Source organism: Haliaeetus albicilla, chromosome 20 (genome assembly GCF_947461875.1).
Source record: "Haliaeetus albicilla chromosome 20, bHalAlb1.1, whole genome shotgun sequence".
NCBI lineage: Eukaryota > Metazoa > Chordata > Aves > Accipitriformes > Accipitridae > Haliaeetus > Haliaeetus albicilla.
In genome coordinates this window covers 21,207,146-21,226,114 of record NC_091502.1, presented here as the reverse complement: position 1 = coordinate 21,226,114, position 18,969 = coordinate 21,207,146, and the positions used below count along the sequence as shown (strand labels likewise).

Here is an 18,969-nt window from a genome sequence, read left to right as displayed (position 1 = left end):
TATTGCATGTACGCAGCACAGAAATGAAATGAACAGTGTAAGTACAATGCACCGTTGGTTTTAAGGACCAATATAAAAACCACGGTGAGACTAAGATAGGAGAAGATTTAAGTGAAAATGGAATTATATTAGTGAAAATCAAAGCATTTCCTCCTCCCTTTTTGCTGTTCAGGCCTCTCCCCACAGTATTTATTTCAGGTATAACTTGAAATACTATTGTTCATCTTTTTTTAAAGTTCTTCCTCCAGGTCTGAGCTTTCACATCTCAGTTTTTGCCCATAGCAAATTGTTATGGTTGAATTGCAAGTCGCTGGAAAAGAGGGTTTGAAAAGAAAGTGCTGACAGGCTCTTATCTCCACCCATCCAAGTAGTGCTACTATCATCTCATTTATTATATAAAGTTGCTGTAGGGGAGAAGCACTTTCCAGAGCTCTGGTTATTTGAGTTTTTGTTTTGCAAAGATTGTTTAAAAATAGTCATAGGATGATGATACATGAGGCAGGAAGCAGACAAGCAGATGAACATAAACCTGTTGCAAAGAGGCAAATCAGTAACTTCATCACACAAATTTCATGTCTGCTCAGGAATTCTGGTTAGGCTCATCGCTAGGAGGGCCGTTCAGCCCAGTTCAGAGGGCCATATGGCTCTTTTAAACTATACATTAAATCCCAGATTCTGCAGTCTACAATAAATTAAGCAAAGCGCTATACAGTCCCATCAAATCCAGGACACAACAATCTGCAGAGCTGTGACTGAAGGTCTTCTCAGTACTGTTAGTGTCTTGCACTGTACCTATAAAATAAATAAAATTTTTACTTTTCCTGCTCATTACATTCCCTTGCCTGTGTTAGTGTTTGCACTTGGATTTCTGGTCCTAGGCTTAAGTGAGATAATAAATTACCTGGGTAGGTACTAAACACTTGACAGCATAAGAAAGCATAGTACATTTTTGCACTGGCAAATTAACTGAGGACTAATAATCCATACATACTAGTTTGGGAAATAAAATAACCAGGACAGTATGTTTTCATAAGGCAAAGTTTGGTGATACATTTTGAAACATGTGTTCCTTACTAGAAAAATTAAGAAAAGTCAGGGGAGGAGGGGGAGAGCAGAGGAAGGAGACGAGGATGACCTAGAAAATGCGCTTGCGGATCTAATTTTGTGTATATGTACGTATTACAGACAAACCTGTTGCACCTCCTCCCTTAAAGCCCTGGTGTTTTGCACTCTTTACTATATGCATCAACCCCCCCGTGAGTTCCAGGCATGCAGCTGTTTAATTTTCCAGCATTAAGGGCATGTCTTTCCAGTGTCTTGAAGTTCACAGCCTGTAAAGATGTTGGGAGCTAGCAGAGACAGAGGGAAACGAGACTTTGTGATACAAACTTTCAGAAGATTGCAAGATCTGGTTGTGAAGAAGGAGCTTTTGTATTAAAAGTGTTATTATTGTCAGGCCGCTGAGCTTCACGCTTGCTTCCTGAGGTCAGGTCCAGCTGTAGGGACAGAGGAGCATCGTCTCCCTCGCAGAGCTGGGAGTTGAACCTCAGGCTATTGCATCTTGTGCTGGAGCTGGCTTCCTAAAACAGAGATTGAATTTGCTGTCTACAATTGCCTAATCTGTATGGATCCGATGTATAAATCTCTTACTGGTGCTGGATTGCAGCACCTTTTCACAGAGCGTTAGCAACTACCACTTTCCCGTGTAATTGGAATAAAAATGTTCAGTGTGCTTAGCCAGAGAAACAGAGCTGCTCTCAAACTAATCCACATTCTGCATGCAAACACCAACTATTTCTTGACTATTTGTATTTACTAGGAGGGACAGCATAGGGCTCCACAAGTTAATAAAGTTTCTGTTATTAAATGAGAATTAGTTGTTCTGTAGTCTGATGATTTTTCTTCTACTGTCTTCAGTTTGTTCATAAAAGAAAGGAGCCTAGATAGGAACAGGTCAGCTCACATTATAAGAATGTATACAAAGTAATCACAGAATCACAGAAATGTTGATTGGAAAGGGCCTCTATAAATCACCTCATCCAAATTGCACTGCAAGCAGGAGAAAGGAGAGCTGAATTAGCATGCAGCCGTGCACCTCACTTCGCAGAAGAAATGGTTTGGTTTTTAAGCTGTGCCAGGTGAAATATCTCGTCAGCTAAAACAGAAGGAAATTTGGGAAGCATGATCCAGTGTTTAAAACAAGGGAAAGGAGGGTAAATGTTGTGAGCGTTAGTCCCTGTTTTTCCATGGATCCAACAGAAGATGAGGAGAGAGTCGATTTAGCCCCTTTTGATAAAACTGGGAGTGTTGCCAGGGGCTGGTAGGGATGGTATGGGCTGCTGTTACTGGGGTAGGATTTCACCTTTTTGTGCTTCAGTTTCTCTACTAGTAAAAAAAGTTCAGGTAGAGTTTGTGAGACTCTGAAGTCGAGATCCGCCAGATACTTAGGTACCAGCCCCCTTGGCTTTTGATGGCAATTAAGCACCTTCTGAGGATCTGACCATGAGGTACTTCTCTTCCTCCAGTGCTTCCTATATTCAGCCTTATGCCTTATCTCCTACTTGTCTTTAATTCTCAAATCTGCATATGTGCTTTCTTTGCTGTTGCTGGCTCTCACTTAAAATTCACTGTTAGACCCCAGGTCAGTGGATGTGGTTGAGAAGGAGAATGAAGTTAACAGAGCATTTCTAGAGTAAATGGCAGGCAGGAATAGGGAAACGTGTCCATACCCTCTCACATATATGTACACACGCACAAACAGGTCACTAAACTCTGCACTTACCTGGTACGTTAGCAAGACTCCCACTCTTAAATTCTGAAAATTTGGTGACTGTAGGCCTTGGATGAGATGGTGGGTGGGTGGGAGAAGTGGAATGTCTGTTTAAGGCTTTAAAGCTGCATTTGAAAGTGTCAAAAATGTTTGTGATACACAGGTCTATTTGCCTTATATAGAAAATGCACATTGACACGTCCCTGAAATTTCTTATGCAAGAGTGAGAAGTCAAACAGGACTTTGAATGGTGCAGTAAATAATAACATGATTTGTTGTCAGAAACTTTAGTAAGTTAAAACTTGCCAATGTATTTAAAGCATTTCTTTCTTAAGAAGGTTTTAAATCCTTGAATTAAGAGCAACTAAAATTAAAATAAGCCAAGAAAGAGAAAGGGAGCAGATTCTGCTTTGAATTTTCTACATAATTTATTCCCCTAGTTAAATGGTGAGAAACTGATGCAAAGACCAAGGTAAGACTGATAAAATATATTGTAGTGAAATACCTCCATATTAGTAATTCCAGATTTAGCCAAACCACATAAATGACTGATGTAAAGACCAAGGCATGGCACTTAAGAAGATGCCTAGCCTTTGGTGTAGTTTTGCTTCAGAAATTAGGGTTAGGGCTTTTTATTGAGATGCTTAAGTGCAAGATTTTGTCAGACCTCAGTCAGAGTCGGTACCTAAAGAAATTCGGTTATTTGGTCTGAAAATATTTCTGCCTCTTTAAAGTATGCAAGGCCCTAGAAGACTGGCTTCTCTTGCTTTTCCTATCATGCTTAGATTAGCTTGACAAAAGCTCCACAAAGTATCAAATGAGTATAAAGTACAACACTACATGTAGTCCATTGGTATCTGCCAGATTTTAGCTGGACTTAGGGCCAACAAGTTTTGGCACAAAATTTACCAAAGAGGACTAAAGTAGTCATGCATTAGATGACTTTTTTGAGTACAAGTCAAGGCATGCAAAAGTGATAAATTAGAGTAAACACTGCATTTCTTTGGTGTTCCTCAGCTATTATATTGTTACTGTCTGCATGTGAATAAAAGTTCTGATAATCTTCATTCACTGACTGCAAGGCAAAATTCATTTTCCTGGTGTGACTAATATGGAATCGTTTCTTTTCATCCAAAAAGACTAGTGTGTACTGCAAAGAATAAGAGAATAATGAAGCTGTAGCAGGACAAAAGAGAAGGGTGCCGAAAACCAGAAAGAACTGAATAGTTTTTGAACCTGTTATTCTGCAAATTACATTTTCTGTGCATGAAGCTTTGAAAATGAAGTGAATTTCTCGCCTTTATAATAATGTTCTTGAGCTTAGAGTGTGCAAGCAAAACAATTCTACATTTAACACGTGTCTATATAATGATGTTTAAAGTTACAGTGCCATTCCCAACAGAGAAACACCTTGTAGGCAACTATCATATGTACGGGTTAGCAGGTGAGATCTCAAAAGAAAAGCAAAACACTTTTTTTTTTTTTTTCAATGTGTTATCACTAAAGATTAAATGCCATAAAGATGAGCAGAGACACTTGAGGACTTGGCAGCTCTGTGGTTGGAAACAACCAGTGTTCAGGTGGTGGTGGCCTTCTGGCTGTGTTTGCTACCAAGTACAGCTGTTTTCATCGCTTCGTTGGCTGTAGATAACCTATTGGCCTTGCCTGCAGAGTTGATGCAAACAACCACTTAGCAGCTTGCTGCTGAGCTCCTGCTTGACCCCTAAGAAGAGAGCAGACTGCTTAGAGACATGTCGACTTGCTGCTGTTCCCTGCTCCCAAATGCACCATTGTGCTTGGCTGCTGTCTGCAAAGATCAGTTTCAGGTGTAATCCCACAACAGAAAACACATTTTAGAACAAACGCACCTTGAAAAATGACAAGTGAAAGAGCTCTGGATTTTTTAAGGAGCTCTGTAACTGTTGCTGGGGTTTTTTGGTCTGAATATCTGCCTTTTAAAAAATCCTGTATTAAGTGTATTGAGAACTTCCGGTTACTAGCCTTAGGGCAAAATTCAATTGAGCTGCTTGGTATTTGTGCTGGGAATGCCTCTGGAAAAGGGCTGTCCATCTCTTTGTCACATACATGGTGCAGGTCAAAACTAAGGGAAGACAGAAAAGCTTGTCCTATGTCCCTTGGTGACCATTCCTTGCTCCTTCTCACCTCTCATGTCAGTGCAGGTGAACATTGAAGAGCGAGCTCTGTTTAGGCTACCCACCTCTTTCAATCCACAAGTCCTGATCTTTTGAGACTTTAGGAACAAAGCCAAAAAGTAGGGGTTTTCCCTTCACTTACCAAGAGAGCCTTTGACTTACCTAGAAACATGATATCTGTACTGTTCTCAAACTCCTCAAAAACCTTGTATGAATAGAGTAGAGATAGGGACGTCTTCAGTGGGCATTGCATGGAGGAAGATATATGAAATTGGGGAAATATTTCTTGTTTGGATTAACATTCTCTTGATTTCAGTTGAGATTTTTGTTGGATTCCAAAGTTTGGTACAAACTTCTCAATGAGGAGCTTAAGGTTGGGGTTTTCCTCCTGGAATATCTTCTGTGGGATGTTTTTCTTGTATTTGAAATGACAAGTATGGATAACAGCAATGAAATTAGAAGATACCTGGTGTAGCCCTTGTACGTGGGTGTTTTGTTTGTCTATGTTTTGTTTTTCTGGCTTAAGGAACTGTACATCTCTTCTTTTATCTTAAAAAGAGGAAAAAAAATTGACAACAGCTTTAATTTATGCTCTGCTGTTCCACTTTCTAGAGATGCAGTGTACCGTTTTCAAAATAAACGGGTCCTCTTCTCTAGAAAGCTTTGCAATGTATTTGAAAACCCAAGAAAGCAGTGACATTCTCCTATCTTCATCCTATGATGGAGTAGTAACCTATCCTTCTATACATCCACTTGATTTTTCAATTGGATACTTAAAAGCTGCAGAGACATTGATTGTCATTTGGCTTACTGTGAGTGAAATCATATTTGTTTTTATTGTATCCTTCAAACTGACTGAGCTAAGCAGCGATGTGTGGCTGTTTACTCTTTTCTGTATAAAATGTTAACCCTTGCCTCAAGAAGAGGTTAAAGCTCTGATTTCTTCTATTCCTGGCCCTGCCATGGACTGCTTTTGTGGCTTCAGTGTATGACCCGTTACTATATATACATGCCAAGTATTGTATTATTTAATGCTACTATCTAGTCCTATTTTCAGCACCATGATTGATGCTTGCAGGCGATTCAGTTTTATGCTGATTTCACCAAAAGCAGGAGCAGTGTTGCCATTATGTGGGCACCCAGCTGGAGTGGCATTAAGCAGGCAATCTACTGCAAAAATATTCTTACAGTCCAGTCAGTGACAGAGGTAGGAACAAAGCAAACACAGGGCTAAATGAGCACTTCCAAACTGCACCTTTTTTTCCCCAAGTTTCTAGGCTTAAGTATCCCCACTACTAAAAATATTGCTGATTATCCCTTTAAGGGAAAAATGTTAATATACAAGATCTAATTACCTCTGTCTAAGCTGATACGCCTACAGCACCTTTTACATAACCCAAACACTTGAGTTCCAATTATACAATTATATTTTAACATGTATTAAGTGCTATTCCTTTAGGGAGGAGACTTATACTGAATATTTTAACTAAACTCCTTCCTCAATACAGACCTATATGGTAGGGTCTCATTTCACTGCAATGTCAAAGACTTGGTTTTTCTCAGTTCCTTTCGCCTTGAATACACCAGCTGGCTCTTCAGAAAACACATTTTCCACGTCGGCAGCACTGACAGCAGTATCTGTACATGTATATCAACTGCAGGCTCTGAAGCTGATGCTCTTGGGGTCAGTAGTGGCACTGTTACTGCAATTAGATCAATAATGCTTGCACAGTGTATGTATCCTCTGGTTTGCGTACAACCTATGGCAAGATCCAAGTCTCTAGAGGAAGCAACATGTTCAAATGTAGAGGAAAGGCTGCCGCTTTTTTTAATAGTATGCCTTGCTCCCTTCCTCTAGAGATTGATAGCACAAAAGATTGGGTTTCCCTTTACTGAAAAGACACATGACTCTGATGACCATTCTTCTTTTCTGGTATCTTCATGCAACTTTTGTAAGACACCAAAGCCCTCATCCAGAGGGAAGACTTGTTGAGGAAGGCTATTTGCTGCATACTTTCAATTGTTAACATCAATGAGGTTTGTAGGTCACCTCTTCTGAAACCCCAGAGCCTAAGTTTAGAGTGAGGACCCTGAGTGTATTCCTACACTCAGAGCTAACTCAAGTTTTGTGAACATCCAGGCAAAGTTGGGACTTGGCCTGAAAGAGCATAGGAGAAGAAAAGGGATGAAGCAAGAAAGAGTGAGTAGAGGGTGCTGGTGCTCCCCATGGTGGATTAAATCTGTGTGGGCCAATGACTGCTGGTGGAGAGGAGGAATCAGGTCCCAAAAGTGTTCTGCTTCTTCCCATCCCTCAGCCTCAGCCTATGCCATAAGCTGGCACAGCCTACAGTGCAATCACACAGCTTGTGCTAAGCCCGTTGCTGCCATGGAGGTTACCTTAGCAGCAGCTGAACCACCTGGTTTAACACTGACACAGCTATTTCTATACTATGCTGTAGTCATTCCTGCACAGTAACTTCAGTTTAAAATACTCCCTGCTTAGAAAACCAAGTTTTGGAAATGTTGAATAAAGTTACAGTATGAGGCTGTACCCATCAGATAAACTGAGTTCCTGCCTAAAGAAAACATGAACACAATTAATTACAAGGTAAAACTAAATTATTAAAACATCGGACTTTTGTTATTTTAATTATACAAAACCAAAAAATCTGGAGGTAAAGTTCCCATGGCAACCTTAGCTCTGTCTCCTATGTGCAGTGGATGCGTGTGTATGTTTGTGTAAAATAGGATCATTCATTATCATGGTCACAGTGATTTAGGACTTGCTGATCAGGAAGATGTTAATCAGAGCAGAAATCTCATCTTTAAAAGTGATTTATTTTTGCTATTTCTCTAGCCAAGTGTTGCAATGTAGAGGAGATTTTGAATTTCTGTCCAGTCTGATAAGTATTCATGCTAAAACATAATGCCTGAACAATCCATATCTTGTCATAAATCTGATCTATCATTTTTCCAGTTTAGCTATGATTGTGACAGACACCCTGCAGTCATGAATCTCAAGAGCTAGTAAGATGAAATTGGCATCCATTTTTTTCCAGTGAGCTCACTAGCATGAAACGTTTGATTACACATTGCACTTTGATGCTAGCACTTAATGCTGCAGAGCTAATTTCACCCATAAAGATTTTTTAAAAGGGTTAGGCATCGTTTGCCTATCCATCAAGGATTATGGAAGATGCAGTGGTCTGGTGACGTAGCAGAATTGCCTCCAGTCCTCCCATATCACCTGAAAGAATGGCATTTCCAGCAGGCATTCCCATGAGACACTCCCTTAATCTCTTCATCTCCATCCCCCACCTCGCCCGCGTTCAGTTTTTCCAAAATGTACACATCAGCCTTCACCCTCATAAATGAAGGTCTTAGCAGAGCAAGGGGACTGATAGTCAGTGAGGGAGGTGTTTAGTGCTGATGTGGGGAGAGACTGACAGCTGTAAAAAATTTGAGCTATTTTGTGCAGGCAGAGTGAATAAGGGAAAGTTTCATGAAAAAAACCTGCATATTATACTTTTGTGAAATGTGTCTAGATGGTGAAGGCATTAAAGGGTACTATTCGTTTTTATTACTGTCATGAGATTCATTGAATGGCATGTTAGTGGTAGTAAGCTTTACAACTATTATATAAAGTACTTTTCCAAACTACGGCTCCTTTTTTTTCTGTGGTTGCCCTGTAAACTCTATTTTCAGTGACATAATTCTTCAGGGAAGTGGCTCAGAAAGAGGATTAATACTTTAGAGGAAGAACTGAGGGTGTATCATTTTACCTATACAAATAAATACACATCCCTGCATCTACTGAATATGACCATATTCTTGCTACGTTGTTGTATAAAGTCAAAAGTGATAACATTATATATACATAACATAAGCATAATTTATGTATAAATACATTCTGAGTAGACTCACAGAATAATATGAAGATTTGCAGGCTTCTGAAATCCCAAATATATAAACCTAAAGACAGAAGAAGTAGGAGTTCACTGTATTTAAGAGCCATGTGTATATAAAGCAGATATAAGTATTAAATCACTAAGAATTCATCTAAAGACAACTGAGAAATATTAAGAAGGAAACTTCATAAAAATTCTATTATGTTGTCATTGGGAGGATTAAATATTAGAACAGTTAAATTTGGGAATGTCTTTAAACTGTGACTCTCCTTTGACTATAGGAAAGCTGGACCTACTGAGGTAGAGCAATTATTTCTGTTCTTTAAATGCATATTTTTTTCCTGTGAGTCATGAGGTCGATGTCTAATACTTAGCATCCAGCTAAAATTAAACAGCATAAAGATTTCCTGCCAACATATTTATGAATTGGTATATTTTATTTATTTGGATATAGCACAAAAGCTAAAATGTGTATTTATGCCCCTGAAGGCACTCAAAAATACAGCATAGTTATACTCCCTAAATGTCTTTCATCCTAATTACTTTTGTTTGTAGTAACATTTGCTGCATTTTATTAGAAAAACAGGTTTGAAATTAAACTTTAAAATCAGGTAGGCTATACTGGAAACAAGCCTCACGATAGACCTCTCTTAGATTAGTCCTCTCTGAGATAACCAGCAAATGCCTCCGTGTTCATGTCAGTAAGACACAGCCTCTAGGTCATGGGAGGTGACATCAGATTTCTTTGGTAATTCCCAGCTATCTGAAACCAGGCATAATCTAAAGGAGACCTCTTGCAGGTGCTGTCAGAACTAAGGGATTGCTGAGCATGATTCGTAGAAGGAGTTAAAAGGAACAGAGAAAATACACAGAGGAAGAGAGTGAAACACTTCAAAGCCAGCCTCACTGGGGCTGAAATTCTCCAAGAAGGTGGAGGACAGTTAAAGCAAGACCACTCCAGTTTTGTGAGCAGTGAATGCCAGCAAAAGGCAGCTTCTTTTCTTACGATCGCTGGCTTGAAATCCTTGATATGTTTGATAGTTTTTGTTGCCTCAGCCAAAACCTAAAGTAAAGAAACGTGAGGAATGTTCTCTATCCCAGAAGCATGAAATATTAATAGTGGTTTTAATCAGAGAGACAAAAGGTTGAGGAAACTTGTGAGTAAAGAGCCATTGGGCATTGCTGGGAGGTTGAGTCTCCAATGAGAGATCATGTTGGTTATATGTGCATTGAGATGTACGCGTAGTCTCCTACACACCCCACGTGGCTGATCCTTGGTGCACGCCATGAACACATGCTGACTCTATATTCTGTATTATTACATACACCCTGTGTTTGTTTTCTCCCAGTCATTCAGCTGGAGCTCTTCCGAGAGCACGTCAAGCCTGCTTAGCTGTCCTGTAGCAGAAAATACTGGAGGAAGGTTTGAGTGTGCCCAAGTCACATCCCAACACAGCTCTTGTGATTGGGAAGGTAAACAAAACTCAGGAGTGTCAGTAAGAATCCCAAAAGGAAAGATGTAAGAAGTGGACAAACAGAAGAAGGCACCAAGTCCAGACTCAGGGTAATGGGTGGACAATTATATCCTGATTGAGAACCTCAACACTGTAAAAGAAAGGAACTAAGTGTACAGCATCACAACTCTAACTGCAGCAAAAAGCATGTGGAGTCCCAGAAGCAGGGTTAGTTAACAGAAGCCAACCCACTGGGTGTCACAAAAGGAAAGACGTGAGAAAGAGGATGGATTATATCACTTTGCAAAAGTTGGCAAGAGCCAACGATGTGTTTTGCTTGGATGAATCCTCATAGGAGCAATGAGCAGCAGTTCATTAAGAGATAAATACACTATTGAACTGGAAGTAAATGGGACATTTATGAAGTTGGACATGGCACACACAGCATTATGTTGCCAGAAACAGTTGTTTTCATTGTTGGAAAAGTACAGGCTTGAATACTGGATAGTAAATTTACTATTGATAGCAAAAGAGTTATTTTTTAGGCTGCACCTATTGCCATTAAAGAAGCATAGCCACATCAATGTGCAAAAGCTGCACAGGCAGAGAGGTCTCTAAAGAGCAGAGTTGACTTTGGAGACTCCACATTAAAGAAGTATTGAACTAACTGGATGGATGATCAGCACATTGGAAGAAACTCATCTTGTCATGATACTAAGGAGAACATACTTCCTTTACTAGCTGAAAACATGGGAGCTCCTTTTCCTCACCAGGAAGCTGCATTCCTAAAAACAAAGGAAGCAGAGTGGAGGTTGGAAAAATATTCTCCAGGAGTAATAAAGGTGCCAAAACACTGACATTTAGCAGCATTTTAAATGTCATAGGGTATCTGAGACATCCCCCAATATGTCTGTGATAGATATGTCACCACACCTGGAGGAAACCCGTGCCTTTCTCCAGTGATAGCTGAAGGCCAGACAGGTCTCTCTGGTACTGAAATGGTATAAACACCCTCATGTCAGCTGACGAGCATGGTTATAGTCTCCAGAGGCACCAGAAGAGACGATGGAGACCAACCAGTCTCCAATTGAGGCATCAGCAGATACCTTAGAAAAACAGCACATTATGCTTTTTCCATCCCTGGAAACATCCTTATATCGCCATTTGAGTTGTGCTGGACAATGGAAATGTTTCACTGGGAAATATATCTGTGAAATCCTCACAAGGAGTGGGACCTAGAAAGGTTAGAAAGCCATGAGCAGAAGCTCTCTGGAAAAAAAGTGGGCTGCTGGCTAAAGCTGAACTAAGTTCTGTTATATGTTGTGTTTGCTTTTTGGGGGTAGATCATAACATTGAGCCATGTTGACACCTGTATCCTCAACGCACATGGTTTCTTGGAGGGGAGAGCAACACAGGGACAGTAATGTTTTAATCTTACTACAGAGTTTCAGGAGCTGAGAGAATTAGAGGATCATATTTCATTTATGATATTCATAAGTTAAATAGTAAGTTTCTTCCAATCCTCTTATTCCACTCTGTGAAGCCTGGAAGTAGCTTTGGCATTACAGGTGATAAAGACTGAACAGCTTGCTGTAATACAGAAAGCTTTAGAAGGTGGGTGCAAATATCTCATGCCCCTATTCCTGGGAAATCAATCTAAGCTAATATTGACCACAAACCAATTGGCAAAACACCTTGGGAAATCCCCACTTTTCCACAGATAAAGAACTTTTTTTGTTGTTAAAATATGTGATTCATGAACTGAATATAAACCTGTAAGAGAGCTGCTGGTTGTAGACAAAGTCTCTCATGCATTAGACAAAGGTTTAGTAGAAAAAATTGTCCTGAGCCTAAATTTGTTTCCTAAAAACTGGAATTTAATAACCAGTCTGGTCTCAGAGGAGACATGCGCAGACGCTGCCAGAGCAGATTCAAGGTAAGACACTGGAAAATGACTACGTTTGGCAGTGGCATGTATTTAACCCTTTTTACCAATTTTGGGAAGAATGCCTAGAGCAGATAGGAGTTAGGCATTAGAAAGACATCTCCAAAATGTTACAGAAAAAAATATATTAAAATGAAGGTCATTTAGAGTGAACAACCCATGAGAGAAAGTGCAAAATATATTGAATTGGCTTCAGCTGAAGCCTAGTATTGCTGATCTGAAGTCTTGCAGGATATGCAAGTCTCCATTATGCAAAAGAGGCTCATGTCGGTTGTTAGAAAAAAATGGCTCTCTGGAAAAAGAAAGGCCTTTACTTGTTTACATTTTCACGGGGAAAAAATCCAACAAAACTATGTATTTGTGCTTGATGGCTAGCCTTACTTTATCAGAAGATGCTCCTGTGAAAGAGAAGCTCATGCATATCAAATCCATTTTTGCTGTAGATAGTACAACTGGCTGAGTAATATCTGAGAACAGACCACAGTTTACTGAGCATGTGTTTAAGTACTTTGCAATAAAAGATAGGTTTAATCATGTGATGTCTTATCCCCATAATTCCCTGTCTACATGGCTGGTGAAAATAATGTAAAAAAAAAACCCTCAAAACCAGTATTACAAAATCAGTCAGACTGTGATCCATATTCAGCACTTTCAAATTCCAGGATGGCTCCAGTGAAGTGGTTATCACTGATAACTCTAATTGATAGAAACCTGAAAACAATTTGCATTGCTAGACCACCCCTAAAGTCATTGGAGACTTGCAAGTAGGAAAAGAAAAAGACATGGCAAAATAATTGGTACAATTTGAAGTTTTGGGTACTCGTACTTCAGGTAATGGTATTGTGCACCTCTGCTAGTAGAAAGTGGCTGTCTCTACACTGCTGAACAGAGGGTCTGTTTGCACAACCTGGCTTCTGTCCACACTGCTTATGTCTGGCCCCTTCTAGAGCAGTTTTGGCCTGGAAGGAGGCAGCTGGAGTGACCCAGCCAGGGCTTCAAGGAACATCTAACAGTGAGGATAGTGAGGGTCCAGGCTTGAGCCTGTTACCCAACTCCCTTTTTTTTGGTGATATGGCCATTTTCAGGAGTGGGGGTGTTACAGTATTGCAGCAGGTTGAACTAACCAGCACAGGCAGCAGCTTGAACAGGGAGCAACCAAAACAAGTGGTTTTGCATCCGTTTGACAGCAATAGTAAGAATATTTCAGTTGAGATACATTGAAAAGAAGCAACAGCTCTGGAAATCTTCAAACTGTTTATACTCTGGTAAGGTTACTTATTAGATTGACCAAAAGTATGTTAGCTTATACAGCTGGTGCTTTTTAACCATTACTTTTGGGATGGGAATGAAAGGCATGCTTTGAGGACTGTTGCTTTAATGACTGAGTTTCCCAGATGATAGAGTAATCTCTTGTTTCTAAGCCTTGCAGTAAGTACCAGACAAGGGATGAAAAAGATCTCTTAGAAGACCCCTGGGCACCAAGCAGTCACTGAATGCCACATGAGCATCAGCAAACGGAATTAATTTTATCCATTTCATGAATGGAGTACAATACTAGGACTAGAGAGATGTGTTTTTGCAATAGTTATATCAATATTTGGTTTTATGGAGATCATTAATTGGAAGAAGGTGTTTTATGGGATGACAGTTTAGAAAACATGGTTTTCTAGAGTAGCAGTGAAAAGTCGTAGGTTAGCAAGAGAGCAAGCATATACTTGGTAGCCCACATGAAGGTGTGACATCTTTGGTCTTTTCTGATACAGTTCTTTCACTTGGTTCCTCACCTTTCTTTTCTTTCACTTGTTCCCCTACTACTCCCTTTCCCTCCAGCTCACCCAAGATAGTAGTAAGCAGATACTGATATTATATACCAACCAGAATCATCCTTGATGCATCTAGGCAGGCAGATACGTGTACTAAAGTGTAGGTCTGCACTGAACTCCAGAGCCTTCTTTGGATGCAGTGATGCTCTTTCCCACAGTTCCTTGCAAACCCTTTGCTTTTACAGAAGCAATTGGCTTAACGGAAGATAAACCCAGTGATTTTTACTGGGCTTAAATCCCAATGTAGATCTCTTTTCTCTGTCAGTTGCACTCATCCTTTTGAACCCTTCTTTGTCTGTGCCTTCGTGCATTACTGTACAGCTTTATAAGTTCCAGTTTTATTCCATATCACAAATATTTGTGTCAGTCAAATATAATGATACACAGTAACAAGCGTAGAAGTTTTAACTTAGTCATAGCTGCCACTTGACAAAGCCATTTTTTGGTGGATTAGGAGATGAAGCCAGAACAGTTTTAGGTACAAACAGAAAAGTTGCTGCCTGTTTTCCTGGGCCTTTGGGAATTTACTTTTGCTTCAAACCAATAGGGCAGGAGACATGGAAGCAGTCAGATCCTGTAGAAACGGGATCCTGTAGAAATGCAGCACGCCATCCCAGTTCCCACATCCAGATCAAGAATTAGAAAGGGACGCAATTCATAACGTGGTTATTATGTAAAACATATGCACAAACCGAGGCATTGTGTACACTAGCATAATTATCCACTGCTGACAATGAAGATGCTGGTGCTGAATGTGATTAACCTGCAAGCACAGCCAAGAACTATTCTTGTTCCAGAAAGCCCGTGTTAAACCTGCCTGCTTGTGAAACTGTTCAGCGCTGCTTTAATTGCACCCATCGCTGACACACATTGTCAATGACAAGCATTTTTGCTGCTGTAGACAAGGGTAAAATGTAAGGATGTTGCAGTGAGCCAAACCTTGAAAGCCCTCACTTAGCTTGTATGCTCAGGATCTAAACTACTGGGGAAACTTTATGTCTCTGGCTATTTATTATTACATACAACATGTTCTTGGAAACCACTCCACATTTAACAGCAGTTAAACCCATCTGCCGCTCCTGAATTTTCATTTCATTCACAAGCCTGTTTTAAAAGTATTTTTGGACTTATCACCAATGTGCTATCAACTGTTTATTATTCTGTTGTAAGTTGGTAAGAAGAATGACTCAAATTTTAAAAGGAAATTGTAGCCTCCTATATATTTTTGAGCCTTTCATTGAAACTTGCCTTCCCCTCATTGCCTGATGTAATTGAAATTTTTAGTTTAAAGGAATTATTTTCCACAGAAGTTCATCACCTCATGCTAAATGCCGATTTTTGTGACTAGTAATTGCATATGTGTAAATTCTGCAGAATTCATCTAGTAATTACATCCTTGGCGTAAGGAACAGACTTGAATTTAGCCCTGTGATCACAGATACTGTTCAGTATATTGAAGTTCCTGTCAGTGCAACAATTTTTCATTGCTTTATTTAAAAACACTCTCACAATTTTCTTTACACGTCTCTTCTCCCTGTGTTTATGCTTTATTACTGTTACTTGGCATAGCAGTACTTCAGTGCCCTCTATATAAGATTAACAGGAACTTTGTAGTTCCTTGAGATTTTCATGAGAACTTCTTCACCTTATGAAGACTTTTTTTTAAACAGAAAACTCTGTTTTCCTCAGTTTTCTTTGTGTGGCTGACTTGTTGTATGATACCATATGCTGTTCTTTATGAAGGTAATTTTTGTTGGACCAAGGGATTTCCAGTATTTAATATGTGTTAGGTTTTTTTCCATGGCACTAAATTGATCCTTCCTTAATCCACAGATTAACAAGGCTTTCCAGACTATAGGTGTATTTAAACCCTTCTGAAAGTAGAATACTTAGATGCTGAAACTTGTTTGTCTCTAGGTCTTGTGTAAAACTTTGACCAGATTTTTAAAAGTGAGTTCTCCCAAGGGATCACAACTGTCATGGTAGTTCATAACATCTAAGTTAGCTTGAAACTTACCTTTTTTAATTTTTTTTTTTTTTTAATTAAAGATTGGGAGATTTAGATTTTCTATGCAATAAGCACCAAAACTTTATAGAAGACCTCCTTAAAAAAAAAAAAAAAAAAAAAAAAAAAAAAGAAGACTTTTTGGGGTAAGATTCAGTTGCCTAAAATAGGCATCCAGTGCTATTTTAGTTGTCCTGCAAGATCTGAGATGTGCATGTGGCTGTCAGAAATGACAGAAGGAAACCCATACCCTTCTGAAGCAGCAGCTGGAGACAAAGTGATACCTTAGTGCACCTAATGGCACAAGACAACTCTATTTGGGAAACTCAATCTGACCTTTAGGGGGCTGTCACATTTGTAACATACAATATGATGCCTATGAAGAATGATGTTTATAAGTGTTACCACACTTACATTTGAGTAGAATTTATTCAAAAGCCTATTTTTACAGAGGATTACATTTCTACATTGTATATCCACTTAGTGCCATTTGTACAATCTTACTTTGAAGTTGTTGGGTTTTTGTTTGTTATTGTTTTTCTTTTTTTTTAAAACTAGCAGAGAGGAATGTGCCTTTTGCTGTTAGCTGGCTATTAATCATCTGGTTTCCAATTAAAATTGCTAAAATTACTAGGGAATAAACTTCCTATGGATGAAATCTATGGAGTCATAGCATGTAGGACTGGAAAGGATTTGTTTCAAAGTTTCAGCACCCTTCAGTTAGAGGCTTTTTTCACAGCAGCAATTTTAGGATGATTTCTCTGGATTCTGTCCTCAGTGGAAACAACTGATCACTATCCCCATGTAATATCCTGTTTTCAGTCTTTCCTAGGCTGTGATTTCTGAATCCCTCATCACTCTTTTTCCTCTCCTGTAGATTTCCTTCGGCTTTTTCAGTACCTGCCTTAAAACGTGGTGCCCCAAAACCAATACGGTTCTGCTGGTGTCTCATCATCAATGATTGCAGCGCAATAGTTATAACCCATGTCCTTATATACAGCAATCATTCATATTTTGAAGGAAGGCCATTTTGCAACAGCATCTCACTCTTGGCTCCTCCTTAGTTAATGATCTCCACATAGGTGTTCCTTACTCTGTATTTTTGCATTTGTTGTTTCCTCTATCCAAGCAGTGCTTACTGCTCTGTTAGCATTTCTTCTATCTGCGTTTATGAAAATACACATTTCTTTTCAAAAGTCTCCAGAACCAAAACTGGAAACTAAACTACATATACGCAGAAGCTTGCTCTGGTGAAAATGCATCAGCCCGGTGGACGTGTCCATTAAATGCCTCCCAGCCACTCCCGGTAGGCTTGGTCCTGATGTATGGGAATCCACGACCACTCATTACACTGTAAAAGAAGTTACTCTAGATTTTGTCATGTTAAAGATCCTGTCCATTTGAGCTCAAATGAATTTTCAGATCTCAATTTGTCCCGTTTCACTGAGGCAGGAATGCATCCTCCAAAGAGTGACTCAGTGAATTTAAGCCCTGAACCATTCTCAGGAGTTTCCCACGTCTCAGAGGACTCTGCTCCCAGCTGACACATCTAAATGCCTGAAGTTTGACAGCATCGATATAAGCCTCAGTTCTTAAGAATACTGTTGTATGACAGCAGTAATCCTTTTAAGCGGAGCTAGAAGTCCCTTTTCCTTACACTATATATAACATTAAAAATGTTATACCCTGAGTTTTCTGACAATTAGTAGCCATTCTTTATACCAACAGTGTTTCAAGACTTCCCTGAATGACTTGTTAGCCTAATGGTTTTAGGCTTGCTGTTAAAAAAGACTTACTCTTGCAGGTGAGAGTGAAAAAGTGTTATTTTTTTTTGTCCTTTTTGTTTTTAAAAAGTTGTATTCTTTAGTAATATAGAAACAAAAAGTCTCTAAAGTAATATACTAAAAGGTGAAGGTCAGCATTACATAAGGATTATAATGAATAAGGCCTTTGTAAAATTGCTTTTCAGAACCTTAGGTATTAAACATTCTGTAAAAAAAGCTATTGGATGCATAGCTACAGACATGGTAGTTTTGCTATTAACAAAAACTGCGATCCTTGCAGCAGAAGTCTCCCTTTTACTGACAGGGCTTTTCCATATTGTTGTTGTTTGTTAAGAACTCATGTGTTTTCTAAAACGGCATTGACTCATGCCTAGGTGGGAGCCTGAAATCACTGCAGACTTTCTGTTTCACAAAAAATGAAGCCTGATGTTCATTAAAAGCAAATGTATAGTCTCCTACTGTTAAAACTTCACAGATTCATAGTGATAATTAGAGTGGGTTTTAAAATTTAGAAGCAACAGGGTTATTTCTAATTTTAGCTAGAAAGAGGTGGACTGTCAAGAGAATATTTATTTATTCCTTATAGCCTTTTTGCTTGATTTGCTAATAATTACTTGAGATTGGTAGATGTTGCATACTAAAAATAAACTGAAATATAGTAGTACAGTGTTAATTCTTGTAAAATATGTATCCCTTGCTTGTTCTTCCCGAAGGATAAATAGCTATTCCGTAGATATTTATAATCAATAATATGCACTCAAATTTTGAATATTATATAATATAATGCCTTTTCATTTTTGTCAAAAAGCCTCTGGGCAATTCAGCATGTATTAACACCAATTTAAAGCTTGGAGGGAATACATGGCATGCCAGAGTAATTCCTAAAGCAGTTATAGCAAAAACGAACTCCCAGACCCCAAAAAACAACCTGGGAAGCAAAACCACACCACTAAGCACCATATGAAAACACGATGAGAAATCTGAGTTTGGAACATGTCCTGAGTGGATGTCTCTATGTACTTCCAGAAAGGCCAAGAGGAAGAAAATCCCACAGGTAGAGGCCTTCAGCTGGGACCTTTTCCTGAAATGGAATGGACTAATGCACAGGTGAGAGTAGTGAATTTAGC

The 18,969-nt window shown here is 39.2% G+C and overlaps 1 protein-coding gene across 25 annotated transcripts in view; it reads left to right on the top strand.

Annotated features, from left to right (window-relative positions):
- The window catches only part of DLG2 (discs large MAGUK scaffold protein 2), a 1,018,165-nt gene that overhangs the window by 372,600 nt on the left and 626,596 nt on the right, over window positions 1–18,969 (top strand). For 15 of the 25 annotated variants that reach the window (XM_069808461.1, XM_069808468.1, XM_069808464.1 and 12 more), the window contains one exon: window positions 18,869–18,949. The exons of the other annotated variants lie outside the window; for them this stretch is intronic. In XM_069808461.1, coding sequence (XP_069664562.1) covers window positions 18,869–18,949 — 81 coding nt within the window. The remainder of the gene's footprint in view (window positions 1–18,868; window positions 18,950–18,969) is intronic. 25 annotated transcript variants of the gene reach the window in all.